This window comes from Anoplophora glabripennis, unplaced genomic scaffold, assembly GCF_000390285.2.
Source record: "Anoplophora glabripennis isolate ALB-LARVAE unplaced genomic scaffold, Agla_2.0 scaffold155, whole genome shotgun sequence".
Taxonomy (NCBI): domain Eukaryota; kingdom Metazoa; phylum Arthropoda; class Insecta; order Coleoptera; family Cerambycidae; genus Anoplophora; species Anoplophora glabripennis.
The window spans coordinates 112,031-131,996 of NW_019416721.1; the positions used below are offsets into that span (position 1 = coordinate 112,031).

Genomic DNA, 19,966 nt, shown 5'->3' on the forward strand with positions numbered 1-19,966 from the left:
CGGAGAACCGATGTTAAAAATGAGTTTCCCTAATCGCGTGAGGATTTTCATCGGCCCATATGTGCATATTATGGAAATTCACTTCTTCACGGGTAAATGTCGCCACATCTGTTACACAAACATAAGCAGGAAAGTCTACTTGATCGGCACATTGCCGTAAAAATCATCTGCAAAAACGCATTCGTTGATCTCAATCCGAGGGTAAAATTTGTTGAACTGGTTGCAGATGATAGAGGTGCAATAGCCTGCGCCTTAAGATGCGATGTACGGTACGAGATGAGGTTCCTACTTGCTGTGCGAGTCGTCGAGTACTAATTGTGGGGTCTTCGTCAAGATTGTCCAACATAGCATCTTCAACATTAAGGTTCACTTGCTGAACACGTCCTTCTCCTCGAGGAGTAACACTTCCCGTATCTCGCAGTCGCTGAACGCACTGTAGGATTGTATTTGCACATGGAGGGTGACGTTGTGGTCATAGTTCCCGGTACAACCTAGTCGCCGCGAGCGCATTTTCTCCGGCTGCACCATACACTAACACCATATCGACATATTCGGAAATAGTAAATGCGTTGTTTTCTCGGTTCATTGTAAAACTAGTTTGTGCACAAACTGAAAAATTAAGCAAAGTAGGGAATAAGAATTTCGTTTTTATTGTAATCCGCACGCTATTCTTATTTTTTACTTCTTTATAAAAATTACACTGGCACTGTCGTGGAATTACAAAATAGAAACTTTTGTCTGGAATCTTTCACTTTTTAACACTGATGAGTCGATGGACGATGCTTAATATTTAATAATTAAGTGGTTTAATTTTTATAGATTATACAAGCCACACCCTGTATGTGAAAGAAAAATTAGTTTCTGAAAGAAGACAACATAAAGAACCCGGAATTATTAAAAATAATTTGCCAGTAAATGATACTTTGAAGCATTAAGCCTATCTACAATCTTCTAAGGTTTTGACAATGGTGAGCATATTAAAATCATCAGCATAAACCGACTTCTAATGCATCAGTTATACTATTTATAAATACATGAAATAATAATGGCCCCAGAACGGAACCATGAGGTGCAACGGAAGGAGCTACAAATACAAAAGATTTAAAGCCATTGTAAACAACGTACTGACTTCTACTAGTTAAATATGACTTCAGTATCTGCAAAAGTGAATGATTTTTCATTTTTAAGTACTTTCGACAATTCCAATTTGTTTGCTTTTGCTTGTTCCCATAGATACAGATATATGATATCTATTGTGTTATTCACTTCATCTTTAAAGTTCATAGACGAAAACATATAGATTTTCGAAACATTAAAAACCTTTAAAACGTGTCTGTGTCAGCTGTACTAACCCTAGTCCGTACACTATATTCCCAAGGGTAATGGATCCCTCTGTACAGGGTGAGTCAACGATTGGTTAAAGTAAATTTACTCAGAATTGCTAAAGTTTATCAAAAAACTATTTCTACAGGGTGATAAGTACGCTAAGATTTTGTCTAATAATTATTATATTTGTTAGTTCGGTGTAATTGCTTAATATTAAGTACTATAATCTTTTAGTGTTAATTCTTGTGTATTGTAATAATTATCTATAAGTTATTCTAATATAACAATTTATGAGTATTTGTTACTTATTTTCATTATTTTATTTAAAGGATGAAATTTTTCTTTTTATAATTAAATTATTAAATAATTTAATGTAAAGATAAATAAAGAAAACAGTATTTATTATATTTGACGTAATATGATTATGATTTATTACTATCTATTTTGCCAGGCCTACGAACCAAATTAGAAAATCACGAAAAATGCTCCACTACACTGTTAAGCGAATATCTCCAGAAGTATTGAGTATAGGTATAGGACATGGTTAACAAAAGTTGTTAGTTTTTAAAAGATCTAAAGGAATATTGAAAAATATACAGGGTGTTCCATTTAAAAAAATTAAGATTTTTTAGTTTAAACTTCTTCAAATCTGTCATTATTTTACGAACACCCTGTAGGTGCTAATCAAAATTTGAATCCATGACGTTCTCAAGCCACCTTTACAGTAACACGGTACCAAAAATCTTGTTTTAATTCTTAAAAATAACGAGGATAGCTACTGTTAAATACAGGTACAAAAATGCAATATTTTTTATTTAGTTCCAATTATTTCAGAAACTATTAAATTTAGATATAGGAAACTTTATATCAAAATGTTTCAAATTAAACGTAGAATCTAAAAATGTTGTAAAATACAGGGTGTTCCATTTAAAAAAATGTAAGTTTGGTCTGTCACAAATTTTTGGAGCACCCTGTATATTTTAAAATATTTTTAAAATGTGCCCTGTTAGCGTACTTATCACCCTGTAGAAATAGTTTTTTGATAAACTTTAGCAATTCTGAGTAAATCTACTTTAACCAATCGTTGACTCACCCTGTACAAAGAGATATTTTTACCTTTTTCAGTACAATGTTTTTCCAAACATCAATTCTGTGGAACTTACTAGGCATAGTGACCGCCCTGTTTGCCGTAGTTTATACATATTTCAAATGGTCCTATCAGTACTGGAAGAAGAGGAATGTGCCCCAAATTTCACCCACAATACCCTTCGGAAACTTGACCAACCCACTGACAGAGCATGTGGATGAAAGCATTGCTGAGATATACAAAAAGGCGAAAGACAGAGGTATGTAATTCCACAACACGAATTAGTGAACCTTCATAATTGCTTATGAACCACGTGACAGTCGAGCATAGGCAACCAACACTGCGCGATTGGCACTTCCGTGTAAAAATTAAGTGAAGGAACTGTTATTGTGGCTTATCAAGTAAGAAAAAAATGTGTACATTAAAGAAGTTTCATTAAACATTTTCTTATTTCATTTTTTCTGACACACTCTGTAGAATCATCGTACTAACAAATAAACTGGATAACCCAAGACTACTAATTGTTGTAACCTTAGTACATTGTTTTAGTAAAAAAGGCATCATATTGATGATGTTATAATTTGATTAAGAGTGGCTGAATAAGGGTTAATTTATAATAGTTCAGTATAGTTTTTGCATGTATGTGACACATCCGTTCTTGTTAGGTTGGAAATATTGTGGATTGTATATGTTGCTGTCCCCTAACTTGTTGGTACTGGATCTGGAGATGGTACAAAACATTCTAAAGAAGGATTTCCAGTACTTCATGGATAGGGGAATTTACGCGAACGAGAAAGACGACCTTCTTAGTAAGACAGACCTCCGCTAAAAACATTTATTTGTTATTAATAAGCAACCATTCTTGCAGGTCACAACCTGTTCTGTCTCGCCGGCTCCAGATGGAAGAATCTTAGAGCCAAACTGACACTGTCTTTTTCGTCTGACAAGTTGAAGGCGATGTTCCAGACTCTGATGGATTGTGGTTTAATTCTCGAGTACTACATTGAGGAAAAAACTAAACCAGAAGATCCTGTAGACATCAAGGAGCTTCTAGGTATGTAATAATGCGGTAAAAAACAAAAACGGAACACTTTGTATAGTTAGATAGAATTATCGTTTGCCTTCTGTTTTCAGCTTGCTTCTCCACCGACGTCATAGGGTCCTGCGCTTTCGGCCTCGACTGTAACAGCTTCGAGGAGCCGAACTCAGTCTTCAGACGTTTCGGAAACCGAATTTTGACCATCACTCCGCTGACCCTCGTCAAGAAGATGTTCTGTCAGAATTTTCCCGAGCTGGCGCGGGTTTTGGGGATACGCCAAGTTTCGAGAGACATCACAGACTTCTTCAGCGGCATGGTGAAGGAAACAGTCTCATATCGCGAAAAACACAAAATTGTTAGGAGGGATTTTCTTCAGTTGCTTCTGGATATCAGGAATACAAAAGAAAGGCAGAAAAATGTCCACAGGGGTAAGCTTGAATCAGTAGAATCCGACATTTTATATATTTATTAGAATATTCAAAGAATCCGAACCCAGGAAATTCGCCATTCCTTTTTGAAAATTCTGTTTTATCTAGCTATATTGTCAAATTGGCTTTCCTTAATGAATGGAATATTGTTTTCAGATTTGCAATGTGGAAAAGATATAATTGATGACGTCATTAGTCGTTTCTGTCAAATCCCAAAGATAATAGTTTCAATTGAAAATGGAGCTTGTCTCATCCCAAGTAACACCATGTGTCCCAAATTTTATTTAACACCCTTTGATACCCTGTACTAGGAACATTTTTTAATCCAAACGGCATCCTCGTAAACTCACAATGGTGTTGAAGGCTGTTTTTTATTATGTGATGACATTTCTATTTGGTGAAATCCAGAGGCAAGATCTAGTATTGTGAAGTAGTACCACCACTGGAGCAGTTCATTATAAAAAGCTCGAACAAAACAGACAGTAACAAGACGTCGTAAAAAAATACACCCAAACACGTCTTATGTACATCTGTTCAAATAGTTTTCATTCTTTGTTTATAAAAACATTGCAAATTTTGAACAATCTTTATCAGTACGTAAGGATTATTTAGTTTCATCAATTCACTACGTTTCTGGAGGATTGTTTTTGTCACTGTCGCCTCTATTTATCATTCCCGACCGCATTTACCCATCCTGTGTGTGATTTTCTAGTTCCAGACGATGGTAACTCTTTAACAATGGACGAAATTATCGCTCAGAGTATCTTATTCTTCATAGCAAGCTATGAAACCAGCTCCGCCACTATGACCTTCGCCCTGTTCGAGTTGGCCATGCATCCCGACATCCAGGAGAAACTCAGGGATGAAATCAATACAGTTTTGGCTGGCCACGAGGACGAGGTCACCTACGATTCGCTGAGTGAGATGAAGTACCTGGGACAGGTTGTAGATGGTAAGTACAGAGGCTCTAGTATTTACGACAATGATTTATTACACACAAAGACTGTCTTGATAAAATTAGTAAAGATTTGTTAATAGTAGCGAAATATCTGAATGAAATAGGTGCCAAGTGAATTAATTACTTAGCAAACAAACATTTGATGAAATCCCAGGTTAGTCAACACAATAATAATCCCAAGTAAACAGCTCTTCTTCAGCAAACAAATAACTTGTTTTCTTTAGTGAACTAGGTCGATATTTTGTTGCCCCAAGTAAGTGAATCTTATTCTTATTTAAATCATTGTTACTAGTCTTTAGATTGAGTTCCTCTTATTTCCTTGCACTCTTCTTTGAGCCACTTAGTGTCTTGATTTCCTCTGGAATTTGTTCGCGTCATCTGTGAACCTGGTTTGCACTTTGTATTCCAGATGACCAAATTTTCGTCCAGAATGTAGTGGGAATTGACCAAGTGATCATGTTTGATTTTTGACAGCTGACTGGGAGCTTCTCCAAGTTTTTTCTTACTAAATCTCTTAACAACTTATTTTTGATTTGAACTTTCTTTGGGTTGCAATCTCAGCTAAAAGTTGTTTGTTTTTTATTTTCCCCTTGGTTCACTTCACTACATTGATGTTTTACTATTTCTATTCAACAATATAATCAAGTTAATTTTTTTTGTTTTTATTTTAGAGAGACGTTTGTTTTCACGTGGCTCAAACTCGACTGACTGGGAATTTCCGTCAATTCTTAAATAGACTTATGCCAAACAAATGAGTGTCAAGGACTGGAAATTTCATGTTCCATGAAAATATTTTGTCACAAACTGTAAGTTTACACCAATAGTTATTTACACCACAAAGTAGTTAAATATTATTTACCAATCGAGGACGATTTTGCGCCCGAGCGGAGCGAGGGCTGGCAATAGAGTCCGAGAGTGGTAAATTATACTTAACTGCTTCGTGGTCTATAACATTTTATCTGCTCCCACAATTCTTTATGGTTCATGAAATAAATATTAGGTTTTATTTTTTGACATTTGTTAATCAATTAATTTTGACATTACTCGAAATCTTGCAGTCGTTTTGGCTGTTTGGATTTTGTCGTTTCTAATAGCCCGGTCAAAATAGACATTTTAAATAACGAAAATACCGACAGAGCTAAATTTTGGTGGAGACCTAGAAATAAAGTGTCAAAAGTCCCCACCGATCCCATGTGTGCTCGCGGTCAAAGGTCAAAATTTGAGGTTTTTGGATTTTTTTAGAAAACGGTGTTTCATCAAAAAAAGTATCTCTGACAAAAATTATCTACAAAAATGGTCCTTATGCTTTTTTCTTTAAGAATCACCATTCCTGAGATATCGCGATTCTAATTGTTGAAGGAGTCACTTTCTACATGTTATGCACACATTTCCACACCACCTGTGAGGTAGTGTACTTTGACGCGTTTTTTTTAACGTGGTTTCCCCGGTAGGCCTACTCCACGAACTGTTATGACGGAATTTTCAGGGACAATACTCTTTTAACTGTATGATGATTATTGATATTGATAATAGTTATTGACTTTAACTGTAGTTCTGATTTCTTTTGATATTTTAATCTGATTTATACTCTTCAAAGTCGACAACAGTCATGTCTTCTTCGATTTCTTCTTATTATTATTCTTCTTATTCTTCTTCCTCTTCTTCTTGCTGGATGTTTATAAATTGTTCAAATGAAGATGAATCAGCTGTCTCTTCATCGAAATCACATGAACCTTCGTCTGTTGTATTCAATCGGACATTTGAGCAAGACTGGCTTTGGCAATTAGTACACGCTGGAGAACACAGCAACCCTACTCTTCTACAGCCACATTTAGCACTACAACCTTTTTTGCAATTGCAAAAAATAGTGTTAAGGAGTTTTTCCAGAGCAGGTGGAAGTAAAGTTTGAGTCGGTTCCAAAGTATTATCTGTTAATTTCCAACCCCAGTCTTCTGGGTTCAGTTGATTGCCTAGCCATGTCTGAATTTGATAGTATACACGATACAAGTGTTGATTCTACTTCCACTTCTACGGGAAAATCTCGTCTTTAAAAACAATGTATAAATAGTTTATTTACTATAGTGGGAGCAGATAAACAGTCTTTAATTGTAATAATGGTTCCTTTTTCTCCATTTTTGAAAGTTTGTATTGATGTACTACCCCTTGTACAACTATTTTTCTTACAAAAATACTGCCCTTATAACTACTTTTTCACAAATTTTGTAACTATCTCTCTAAATTCCTTTCCTTTACTAAATATTTTCATAACTTACGTTACTGGTAGTAAAAGTTGTTTTGCTTAAATTATTTTAGATTTACTATAGAATACCAACGTAATCTTTACTGAAACGGTGTATTGTATAATCTTTCTGATATGAGAATTTTGGTTATTACATGCTGTGTTGAGATTTTGAAAATTTTGACATCAAAAGTCCAGTGATGTATTTTATGTCCAAATCTTTGTCAAAATTAAATTCAACCTTGTGCTCTGAACAAACTTTCCCAATGTGTATCCTTTTTTACTTACAAAATATGCATCTCTTTTTTATTTGTCACCAGTTTTCAAATTTTTATTTTACATGCCTTTTCGTCGTTCATAACCTGCACTACTATAAAATTTAACAAAACCTTTAACTTGTTAAATGATCACACTTTTAATAAAAATCAAACGCACATGCTTTTATCAGTTTAGTTTTAAGAACCATATTTATCTGAAATATTTCTCACCAAGATCATGATTTCAGAGACCCTGAGGATTCATCCACCGACATCCACTCTAATCCGTTACTGTAATAGCGACTATAATGTACCTGGCGAAGATTTGGTCATAGAAAAAGGCACCAAACTGGTTATATCCGTAAAAAGCATACAAAACGATGAAGAATACTGGAAGAATCCGAAAGAGTTTGATCCAGATAGGTTCAGCGATGAGAGGAAGAAGAACATGAACCAGTGCACCTACTTGCCTTTTGGCCAGGGTCCTAGGATGTGTATTGGTGAGTACTCACCACTATTTGGGTGGTATTGTAGTAATAAAAGACTAGAGAACAGTTTCATCTTAGCATATCCAAAGAGAATTCTCAAACAGAAGTAGAGTAAGTTGGAGAGTTCGAAATCATTGTTACCCCCACCAGTTTGGTTCACTCCTACAACTGTTTCATAACCTCGCCTATTTTTGCTTCACCTTGCCAATTTAGTCCAATTAACTAAGCCTTTAAATCGAAATTTTGTCAACTTGGCTGAATTTTTGATATGAGGTAGTTTAAAGTATATTATAACAATAAGTGAGAGTAATTTTTTGTTCAACCCCCGGCCAAGGGTGGAAAAAGATATAACAAAGGGCTTTTTCAAGATAACTCAAAAAGGGTAAGAGCTAGAAAAAAAATTTCATGAAAGTTGTAAAGCAGACAATTCTACATAAAAATGGTCTCTTAGCTTTTTCTTGTACTATTAAAATTAACAGAGTTAGGGAGGCTAGAAGTTAAGGGAAGATTTCAGAAATTTAATTTTGTTAAATCATTAAAATTAACGATTAAAAATTTGATTTTTTGTTATAACTTTCTTATTAAAAATTAAAAAATATATCTATTTCTCTGAAAAGAAAAGTTACATATTTTAGAGCAGATTGAAAAAAAAAATTACAAAATTCAATCATTTTTCTGTTTGTTATGATTTTTTTTAAATTTCTGAAATCTTCCCTTAACTTCTAGCCTCCCTAACTCTGTTAATTGTAATAGTACAAGAAAAAGTTAAGAGGCCATTTTTATGTAGAATTGTCTGCTTTACAACTTTCATGAAAAACTTTTTTTTCTAGCTCTTACCCTTTTTGAGTTATCTTGAAAAAGCCCTTTGTTTTATCTTTTTCCACCCTTGGCCGGGGGTTGAACAAAAAATTACTCTCACTTATTGTTATAATATACCTTAAACTAACTCATATCAAAAATTCAGCCAAGTTGGCAAAATTTCGATTTAAAGGCTTAGTTAATTGGACTAATTAATGACCGAAAAGTTCCGATCAAAGTCTGGAGAGTTCTAATACATTTCCGATCAGTTTTGCTTCTGTTCTTCCTACCAGTTTTTGCCCTTCACATACTTTTCACTTCCATCAATTTTTTACCTTCACTACGAATTTTTGCTCCTTCGTCAACATCTGATCCAACAGAAGCTGAAAATTTTCACTGTTTTGAACAAGTGCAAAATTCTCGTGTTGCTTTAAATACAAAATAAGAAGATACTGAACCGACAGCCTATAATTGCCTAAATCGATTGTTTAGATTTAAGTCGTTATTATAAACGTAACCATTTTTTATAAGTGGAATCGAATTCAACCAGACTTCTTTTTCAGGTGAAAAGTTCGGTCTGATGCAAGTGAGGGTAGGTCTGACCTGTCTGTTGAGGAATTTCAGGGTGAAACTGAATAAGAAAACCACACTACCTCTAAAGACATCTGCCAAAAACAATGTTAATTCTGCTGTGGGGGGCATCTGGCTCAATTTGGAAAGGGTGTAGTTATTTTCAATTTGTAACTTAAATACGTTTCTTATATTAATGATCTTTTATTAAGAATGAAATTAAATAAATCAATATCCAATAATAAATAACCAGTTTACTAGAGACTATAGAGACTAGAGACTAGAGACTAGAGACTAGAGACTATAGAAACTAGAGACTAGACTAGACACTAGAGACTGGAGACTATATTCTGTTTATAACTAAAGGAAGAATAGCTTTCATACCATACTTGGGGTGTGGCTTTTCTAAGAACCTCTTTCTACATTGCCAACGATTCTTCAGTACAGCTACTGCCACTGTCTCTTGACCTCTGTAGTAGTTTCTAGATATACCCCAAACGTGGCAAGTGAGGTTAAAAATGCAATAGTATGGGAGATCTAGCAATTGATCCTAGCGTGTCAGCTACAAAAAATATGTTCAAAGCACCTTTACACCAAGCTATCTCATATACATCTCATCATACTAAGCCTTATTTTCAAAAATGTATTCTCGTAATAAATATTGTTTTGTCTTAACCGCTCTTGAATGTCACTTTTTTGGAGGCCGACGATGGATCTTATCAATGGCAATACCGGAAGGTCCTTCTAAATTGGCCAACAGCTGATATTCAGTCCAACGAACGCAGGAAATTGTTTTGATTCGTTTCTCCTGAAAAAATTACCAGCTTTACTTCAGGATTAAATCCGATAGGACAACCAGCAGAAGGTACAATATGCATTTAATTAGAAACTGTATTAAATACAGAGTGGAAAGTTCTTAAAATTCTTGAAATAAGTCAAGTTTTATGTTTTCGACAACGAAGAAAACATCATAAACCTCACTGAGGAAGATCCGAAGCGCAGTACTCGCGACATTGGTCGGGAAGTAGGTGTATCTAGCAGACCAAGCTATATATGTGGCAAATTATAAACTAACATAGAAAATGTCTAGAAATACAACGCAAATTACTTGCGACACAGCCACACAAAAAAATGTTTCATATGGTTTTGACCAAACTACTATCTTATAGTATTTTGAAGCACCGAATCCACTGTCAGAATTGCGCTAACACCTCACATTTTTTTCTAACCTAAAAAAATAGGTCAAAAATAGCAAAAATAGACGAAGAAGTATGAGAAAAAACACCAAAAAAATTAATTTTTCACATTTCTTAGCATAGCTAGATGTAATAATATTTATCTACTATATCATTGATCGTTATCTTTAGTAGCTCCTATCTTCTCAAAGCTTTACAAACACCAATTATTATTAAAATGACCTGAAAAGTTGTCCAAAATTAGTTAAATCTATTAATTTTAATTGCCTTTTCTAGCAACAATCTATCATCAGGTACTTCTTGTAATAATCTCTCAATTTCCTTTTTCGTTAGAACTCTGAACTTTTTCGGACGGTATCCAACCGATTTACTTTTTCAATATTTCAGTTTTGGAAATTTACATTTTTTTGGCATTCAGTGTACTTTTTAACATGGAATATACCACTTCCAACACTTCCCCTGGTAAATGCTACTGGCCCCACTTTCCGAGCTCATTTTGAATTAAACTCTCTTAGAATATTAATTATAATACACTAATGGAAAAAATTAAGGGGTCAAAAAAAATCTAAATTTTCGGCGATTTTTCAAATGGCCAAATCTTTGATAAAAATGGTCGTATTGGAGTAAAAAAAAGCAATTTGAAGCTTGAATCTAGCTTGAATCTTTGAAGTCTAATTTTTGGATCTTGCAAAAAAAATTTTTTTCATATAACACGTGTCGCGCAATCTTAATGAATATCATGAAAAAAAATTTTTCGAAATTTTTTTTATTTTTGGTGTACGGACTTGAAAAGTTGGAAAAATTTTTCCAACTTAACCGCCTTATGGATTAGATAGGTTGTTCATTTAGCTTCAATTTCTTTTTGTTTTTTGGTCTCGATACGACCATTTCTCGCTGAGCTAGCGGACTTTGAATGAAAATGGATCATTTTCTCTTTGATCATCGATATCTCAGAAACCAATAGTTGCACAGAAAATCGACGGTGGGTTTCAGAAACTTGAATGAATTCTCTACAAGGTCCTGACACGGTTTTTTAGAAAAATTTTTATCCTTAACATGACTGTAGAATCGTAAAAAATAGGACTTTTAGGGGTCTTCTAGAAAATCACGTGCCACATTGAGAATATTGGGAAAATGACTAATGTTAACTGTGCCTTTTACATGTCATATTAGTACCCCTAAAATCCCTACAGAGTTTCAATTCGATCCTTCAAACCGTTTTTTTTTTTGTTTCATTCGATTGAATTTTTTAAAAAATTAAAGGATCACGTTTGTTTGCCTTTAAATGCTCATAATTCGTAAAAAATGAAAAAAACATTTTCTTCCTAATTTTTTTTTTGACATTCTTATTGCAGAAAGCGTTTGAAATTATAAAAAAAAATTATTCAAACTTTTTTTCTACTGAAAAAAAGGTGGTTTGAAAAAAACTGTTTTATTGTTCTGTAAATTCGGAAAAAACGTTTTAAGAATTCCAATACGACCATTTTTATCAAAGATACAGCCATTTGAAAAATCGCCGAAAATTTAGATTTTTTTTTTGGCCACTTAATTTTTTCCAGTAGTGTATATAATCTAAACACTATTTTCAAACAACCAATTTTTATAGTTTTTCAAATATAAATTAAATTGTTATCTTATTTTATTGCAGATTTCGAAAAAATATTGTTTGCTTATTTTATGAACAATTAAATAGAAATATTTTATTAATTATTATGAATGAATATTTATAGTAATTGTACGGTTATTACATTTAGTAACATTTATAAAATCTGGATAATTATTCTCCTCGCGTTTACTCATTGTCACGTTTTTCTCAAAATGATTTGACTGCTCCATTTCAGTCACCGGAGGTTCAATATTATCTGACTGATCCATTAAAACAGCATGATGCGACGTACTATGACAACCTGGAGTTGAATTTAATCTTTGTTACTTAAACTGTCAGCAACATAACTTTCTGCAATTATGGCTAATTTTCACTCACCATGTCTCTTGATAGCTAATATATCAAGTCCTGTATTAGCCAGTAACGTTACCGATGTTCTTCGGAATGGATGACCTGTATATGTTTCAGGTTGTTCTAGTTTCAAAAACTGTGCAATCTTACTATAAATCATAGAAAGGGTATTCTTGCCGACTGATTAGTTGTAACATCTACCTGGCAACAATGCAAACTGTGGCACGCGCTGTTTGTTTGATGTTACATTACCGTATCCAGCGGCGGGACATGAAATTTACGACAAAAGGATAAGGAGTCGAAATAAGTTGGATTTTTGGAAATAAATTATTCTTCCTCCCGATGTTTTCTGAAGTTTGGAGAAGTAATGCCATTTTCAGTATTTTTTTGCAAATAGTGTCAAATTTAACAGTTATAGAAAGCACGTGATTGTTTTAGTGCACACCATTTGACATTATCAACAAAACAAAATTTTTGCAGAATTGACTTATACAATTGTGACATTGTCCTTTTAAAATGTCATCCAATTTTTTCACAATTTTAAAGTTTATATGTGTTCTATTTATATTTTTAATTGATGAAACAAACCCAAGTAAAATGTGCGAACAAAAAGATCTCTTTGTAGCAGGAGTTTTTTTACGTGATTAGTCTTTGTCAACAGTGATAATAGGACAGCAAGAACACAAGATATTTCTTTGATTTCATTATTCAACAATTTCAATGTGCCAAAGGTATGTGGTTTTTTATAATTATATTTAGATATATCGGTATTAGTTTTTATTTTAGATAATTATTATAAAAACAAATTTTTTTGAATTTGTTTGAATTATCTTTTGAATACGTAATAAAAATGTTTGTTAAATAATAGATTTCACTGTTGTTTTGAAATGTTGATTAAAAAAATGTTGAGTAAATTCAGTGATTATGTAAAACAAATACAACTTAGAAAAAAAGTTTATCGTCAATAATGGGTTTGTTATTAAAAATCTAAAGTTATCTAAGGCAACACAGCAATTTTTTTAACACTTGAGAGATGCCGACAATAACGCCATTCGCCCATTGAGAAGTTTGTTGATAAATGACACAGCATGTATTTTTATCAAATGATTTGGAGTTTTTGGTAAATATTTTCGACTGTCAATATATTTATAGTATTCATTAAATTCCATAGCCTTTACGTACGAGGGTATTTCAAAAACTAACAGCCAATTTAATATACTGAGGCGCACCACCATAATTTTGAGCAATTGGCAAAAACAGTGAAAAATCGACGAAAACGCGAAAAAAAATTTTCCGAACTTGATTAAGTGGGTATCATATGTATTTTTATGTGTTGAATCCAAAGCTCTAGTGCAAAAATCGCAAAATAATAGCGAAAAATCACCGAAAACAGCGAAAAATCGACAAAAATCACGTGTCAGCCCAAAAAATTCGATAAATTTTTTTCTAACCTCGATCAAGCGTATTTCTTATGCATTTTGACACACTGAATTCGAGTCTGAAGTCGATTAGCTGTATCCATCCACAGATTTTGCAAAAAAAAAACGTAGAAAGTAGCTGAAAATGGCACAGAAATTTTCAAATTTTCAAAGTGCTGTAACTTGGAGGGAAATGGTCGTAGAGAGAATAAAAAAATAAAGAAAATGAAGCTTCAAGTGTCTAGTTTTCAGATTTGCAGTTGAAATTTTTTTTTAGGTTTTATAAGCAAAACATTAAAAAATTAATTAAGGTAAATTGAAGTAGGAAACATATAGGCATATATCTACAAACTATTTTTTATATGATGGCATAATCCGTTTGCTACTAGTATTTTTGTCCAAAATCACTGATTGTATGGTCTACTGATTGCGCTACTTTGACTGTCACCAAATATTGTCAATGAGCTGTTACTTTTCGAAATACCCTCGTAAATCATGCAATCTGCAAATTATATATTATACTTAATAAGTGCTTAACAATTTGATCACATATACGTATAAAGTGAACCTGTGTCGTCTTACAGATTACATTAAAAAAAAATTTTCAACTGCATCATAGCTTATTAGATTAATCAGTGTTAGTGTCAGCCGTTGTTTGACGAGGTAAATTTCGTTTTTATTTTTAAAACTTGCTTTGAACTTGACTTGAAAATGATAGTTGTATCTATCCACTTAATAGATTAATTAAAAAATGGTTTTAAATCAGATTTGTTGAAACTAAATAAACGATAATCACATACGGACAGTGTATTACATTTTCAATGTCGTGCTGGAGTATCGCATGCTTAGTTGTAGGCAAAAGGTCAATATTTTGATAGCTGATGGTGATGACTCTTGTACCGGCTACAACAGGACATTTTTCTAAAACATATGACACTTTTTCTTGTAGATGTTATTGCGCAAAATCTAGTAACGTACTTCATCTTTTAACAACTCAAGCGGTTTTATACAAGATTGCTAAATAATTAGGTTATAAACTTTGACCTTGACACATTATCAAAATTCCGGACCACCTTATTTTTGTTTTGATATTTCAGCATATCTCAACATAAGAAAATATAAATATATAAATTATAGAAATCTTTATAAGGTTCCGTTACTTGAGATTTCCAAAGAAAAAATTGTTCATAAAATAAAAATCAGTTTTGGATTATTCATTCAATTTGGAAGAAACCAGCTCTCTTTTGATTTTTCTGTACGACTCAGTGACTTCAAAGTGATCTCTGGAAAACAATTGAGCAACTACGACAAAATAATAAATTTATCTGTCAAATTAATTAGTAACTATGTCACATTTAGTTAGCTCTCTTTGACTTGTGATTATTGTTATTGTTATCGTTATTTAGCGTTAGCCTGAAGAGTGCTTTTTAGTAACGAAGAATACGCAGATATTAATTTTTGTTACGGATTTTGTGATGGAAATAAGGAAGCGGCAGTTTTGTGGTGGAAATGAGGAAGCGGCGGTACATGAATATTGGAGACGTTCTCCAAATAGAAGAATACCAGATGCTCGTATCTTCATTGAAACCCACCAAAAGTTTAGTTTCTTTGGCCTGCGTGTTAATAATGAACCGTAGCAATAACAATCGGAATCGTATTCTTCGTACTTTTGATGACAATCCGAGGCTCAGGTCTCGCAGAGCAGCTCAGCAACTCAGCTCAGCAAATGACCTCAGGCATGCATATCACCTACACCAGGATTTACACCTTGGGGATGATGAAAAGCGAATGAGGTTTTGCCAGTGGCTTTTAAATTCGACGGAAGAAAATCCCGACTTTTTGCACAAAATTCTGTGGGCGGATGAATCCTCATTCAGTAGACGTGGAATAACGAACCACCATAAGATCCATGTTTGGGCACATGAAAATCCTCGAGAAATTCGGCCACAATCATTTCAAAATGAATTTTCTGTAAATATTTATATGGGAGTTCTTGATATCCGTAATGTGGTCCACATTTTCTACTCCAAAGGTTAAACTCGGAACTATTTCTTGAATTTCTTACTAATAACCTGCAGGAGTATATCGAGGATATACCCGTTAACTTAAGACATGAAAATTGCACGCAACTGGATGGGATGGCTGTACCGCATTTTGGAATAGCTCTAAGAGAATGGCTAAATACTAATTATCCGCAACGTTGGATTGGCCGGCTAGGGAGGAATGACATGAGACATGAATCATGACGTGGTTAATGGTATTGGAGCAGTGACCTGGCCACCCAGGTCACCGGATCTTAATCCACTGGACTTTTACGTTTGGGGAAATGTAAAAAACAAAGTTTATGCTACTAACGAGCGTTCAAATAAAAACGTGGTCAAGTACGTTCTGAAAATTTGGACGTAGGGCGTAGCGTATAGCAAATGAACTTAAACGTCATCTGTCAAAGCGCTATATCGCCGCTATCAATTTGAATATTTTCGTTTTAAAAAGCGTTTAAAATGGTGTTTTCTCAAGAACAAAAAGTGTTTANAATTTGGAAGAAACCAGCTCTCTTTTGATTTTTCTGTACGACTCAGTGACTTCAAAGTGATCTCTGGAAAACAATTGAGCAACTACGACAAAATAATAAATTTATCTGTCAAATTAATTAGTAACTATGTCACATTTAGTTAGCTCTCTTTGACTTGTGATTATTGTTATTGTTATCGTTATTTAGCGTTAGCCTGAAGAGTGCTTTTTAGTAACGAAGAATACGCAGATATTAATTTTTGTTACGGATTTTGTGATGGAAATAAGGAAGCGGCAGTTTTGTGGTGGAAATGAGGAAGCGGCGGTACATGAATATTGGAGACGTTCTCCAAATAGAAGAATACCAGATGCTCGTATCTTCATTGAAACCCACCAAAAGTTTAGTATCTTTGGCCTGCGTGTTAATAATGAACCGTAGCAATAACAATCGGAATCGTATTCTTCGTACTTTTGATGACAATCCGAAGCTCAGGTCTCGCAGGGCAGCTCAGCAACTACAAATGACCTCAGGCATGCATATCACCTACAGTCCGTTCAGGATTTACACCCTGGGGATGATGAAAAGCGAATGAGGTTTTGCCAGTGGCTTTTAAACTCGACGGAAGAAAATCCTGACTTTTTCCACAAAATTCTGTGGGCGGATGAATCCTCATTCAGTAGACGTGGAATAACGAACCACCATAAGATCCATGTTTGGGCACATGAAAATCCTCGAGAAATTCGGTCACAATCATTTCAAAATGAATTTTCTGTAAATATTTATATGGGAGTTCTTGACATCCGTAATGTGGTCCACATTTTCTACTCCAAAGGTTAAACTCGGAACTATTTCTTGAATTTCTTACTAATAAGCTGCAGGACTATATCGAGGATATACCCGTTAACTTAAGACATGAAAATTGCACGCAACTGGATGGGATGGCTGTACCGCATTTTGGAATAGCTCTAAGAGAATGGCTAAATACTAATTATCCGCAACGTTGGATTGGCCGGCTAGGGAGGAATGACATGAGACATGAATCATGACGTGGTTAATGGTATTGGAGCAGTGACCTGGCCACCCAGGTCACCGGATCTTAATCCACTGGACTTTTACGTTTGGGGAAATGTAAAAGACAAAGTTTACGCTACTACATTATTAAGAGATGATTTAGTTTTAAGGATTCAGCAAGCCTGCAATGATATGCGGCGAAATCCAAATGAAGAATGAAGAAGAATAAATTCATTAGTTACACAAAGCCAAACCAAAATGTATTGAGGTGGATGGACTACATTTCGAGCAATTTCTTTAACTTATATTTTTATTTTATTTTGTTGTTGTAGTACATCACTAATTAAATCTGTTATTTTTCATGTTACAGTTTCATTAACATAAAAAATGAAATTCCATTTACATTGTGTGCGTTAAAAGGGTTTTTTTACTCGAAAATGCTGAGTCGTACAGAAAAATCGAAAGACCGAATCTCCTCTGAAAGCTAAACCGACGAATAGTGTGCGGGTTTTCGTCTGACCAAATGTGACTATTATGACTGCAAAGAAATTAGCTCTGTTTCACTTTAAATAAAATTTATTATACAAAACTCCAAGAGTTCAAATAATTTAAATTTCATTTCATAACCATTTCAGTTTCATTACAGAAATAATGACATAAAAAAGCAACACTCACTAGATAAATTATAAAGAGAAGGTGAAATGTATGTAGTATTTAAATATTGACTGTAAGTAATAGAAGAGAGACTTGTATATTTCATAAAAAAAACAATCCGACGGAGACAAATAAACAACTCGGCACGTGTTTCCGACCTAGGCTAACCTGTGTCTAGGTCACCAACCTTCCAACCCACTTTTTATCTTGCACGTGCGCTATATGACTGTAGTAGGATCGTATTCGATGCAGAGCAAAAAGTTGCCGGTCTTTTATTAAAGGAAAATCGTGTCATCATTTTTAGGAGGCGTAAGATGAACCATTTCAAATTTAAAATGAAATTGAATGTAAAATCTGAAATGCCGCTGCATACGCACTGTGTTCTGGCAGTAGCTGTAGTCGCCCATGTGCATCGAGTGTACGAAGTGGTCGGTTATACGTCAAATACTAACCTGGCGAGTTTGGTCGTAAATCAGAGAGCGCCTCAGCCTACGCCTGTAGTACATATGTACAAACATTTTTGTCTCGATACATGATAAATAGATACTTTACCTTAAATATTGTGATAACAATTGTTATTTATTCATTAATGTTGATGCTAAAACAACAAATGATTAGGGATAATTGTTTTCGAATGTACGGTTATTACAATTTATAATTTTTAATATTAATAACGTTTTCACGATTTATAATTTATTATGTTAAATAATACACAGTTTCAGGATCATGTTCAATTTATTATTATACACTTTGGTGTAACCTAGGTAGGTACTTATTGTTTTTGAAAAAGTAATATGTTTTTTATCTGTTTAAAATGCCAGCACGAGTAAAACAGCATTCATCCGTCCAGAGCACTTTGTTAATAAAGTTAGGTTCTGCTGCACTTCGATTTAGGAACCAATTGCAAAATTCAAGACGATCGGGGAAATCAGCTGGTTCTAAAGCTTGAACTTAGCAACGCTTTTCGTTTCAGCTGAACGACTGATTCGTGATATTAGGTTACAAAATTTTCGGAGCATCCTGGCATCTGGCAGGGCGGCCCTCCTAGCCGGAGTTATGGGTTGATTTCCTTCATTTTTAAAAGTCGAGTAAAAATTTTTTTTCCGACATTCTGTCTTTATTAGGCCTTCCGAATACGTGGTTAAAATTAATGACATTATGACTGATTCACCCTGTAATTACTTTAATTGTCATAAATCGATGTCTGCAACTTTTGTATTAAAAAAATTAATAAGAAACCAATATGCTAGGGTTAGTATAGCCTGCCAAAAGAAATCGGTACAATGATGCCTTGTTCAAGCGCCGCACAAGAAATAATTTTACATTTCTCCCTTAATTCTATTTCCAGTGCGATGTTTCTCCAAGCATCAACTCTGTGGAACTTACTAGGCATAACGACGGCCTTGTTGGCCGTAGCTTACGCTTATACCAAGTGGTGCTTTCAGTACTGGAAGAAGAGGAATGTGCCTTACATTGAACCCACCATACCCTTCGGTAACTTGGGCAGTCCGCTGAAAGAGAATGTGGATGAAAGCATGGCCCAGATGTACAAAAAGGCGAAAGTGAAAGGTGTGTAAATGCAACAGCAAAGACGACAATCACTAGAGGATTAAAAAGTGCAATCTAAATGTATCTTTGATAAAAGTTTTATAACAACAGAGTCATTTACATTTGAAGCTAATCAGATTTCCGATGGGTTTCCTGTAATTGACAAACATACACCCCTGTGGAAGTAACCATTGCCAGCTTGCTGTCGTTCAGTTCTAGTGCTGGAGTTTTGTTGTTTGAATGTTTGGTGGATTGGTATTATGAGTTTTTATATATTTTAACATCTGTTCTTGCTAGGTTGGAAATACTGTGGAATGTATATTTCGCTGTCCCCTAACTTATTGGTACTGGATCTGGAGATGATAAAGAACATCCTAACGAAGGATTTCCAGTACTTCATGGACAGAGGAACTTACACGAACGAAAAGGACGATCCCGTCGGTATGACAGATCTCTACTAAATGAATTTGTTTGTTCTGT

At 34.2% G+C, this 19,966-nt stretch overlaps 1 protein-coding gene across 1 annotated transcript in view; it reads left to right on the forward strand.

Annotated features, from left to right (window-relative positions):
* The window catches only part of LOC108915241, a 43,205-nt gene that overhangs the window by 2,230 nt on the left and 21,009 nt on the right, over positions 1–19,966 (forward strand). The window contains exons 2-10 of the mRNA XM_023455303.1: positions 2,452–2,672; positions 3,079–3,222; positions 3,282–3,467; positions 3,548–3,880; positions 4,593–4,832; positions 7,583–7,834; positions 9,184–9,346; positions 19,287–19,507; positions 19,784–19,927. Coding sequence (XP_023311071.1) covers positions 2,456–2,672; positions 3,079–3,222; positions 3,282–3,467; positions 3,548–3,880; positions 4,593–4,832; positions 7,583–7,834; positions 9,184–9,346; positions 19,287–19,507; positions 19,784–19,927 — 1,900 coding nt within the window. The 5' untranslated portion in view covers positions 2,452–2,455. The remainder of the gene's footprint in view (positions 1–2,451; positions 2,673–3,078; positions 3,223–3,281; positions 3,468–3,547; positions 3,881–4,592; positions 4,833–7,582; positions 7,835–9,183; positions 9,347–19,286; positions 19,508–19,783; positions 19,928–19,966) is intronic.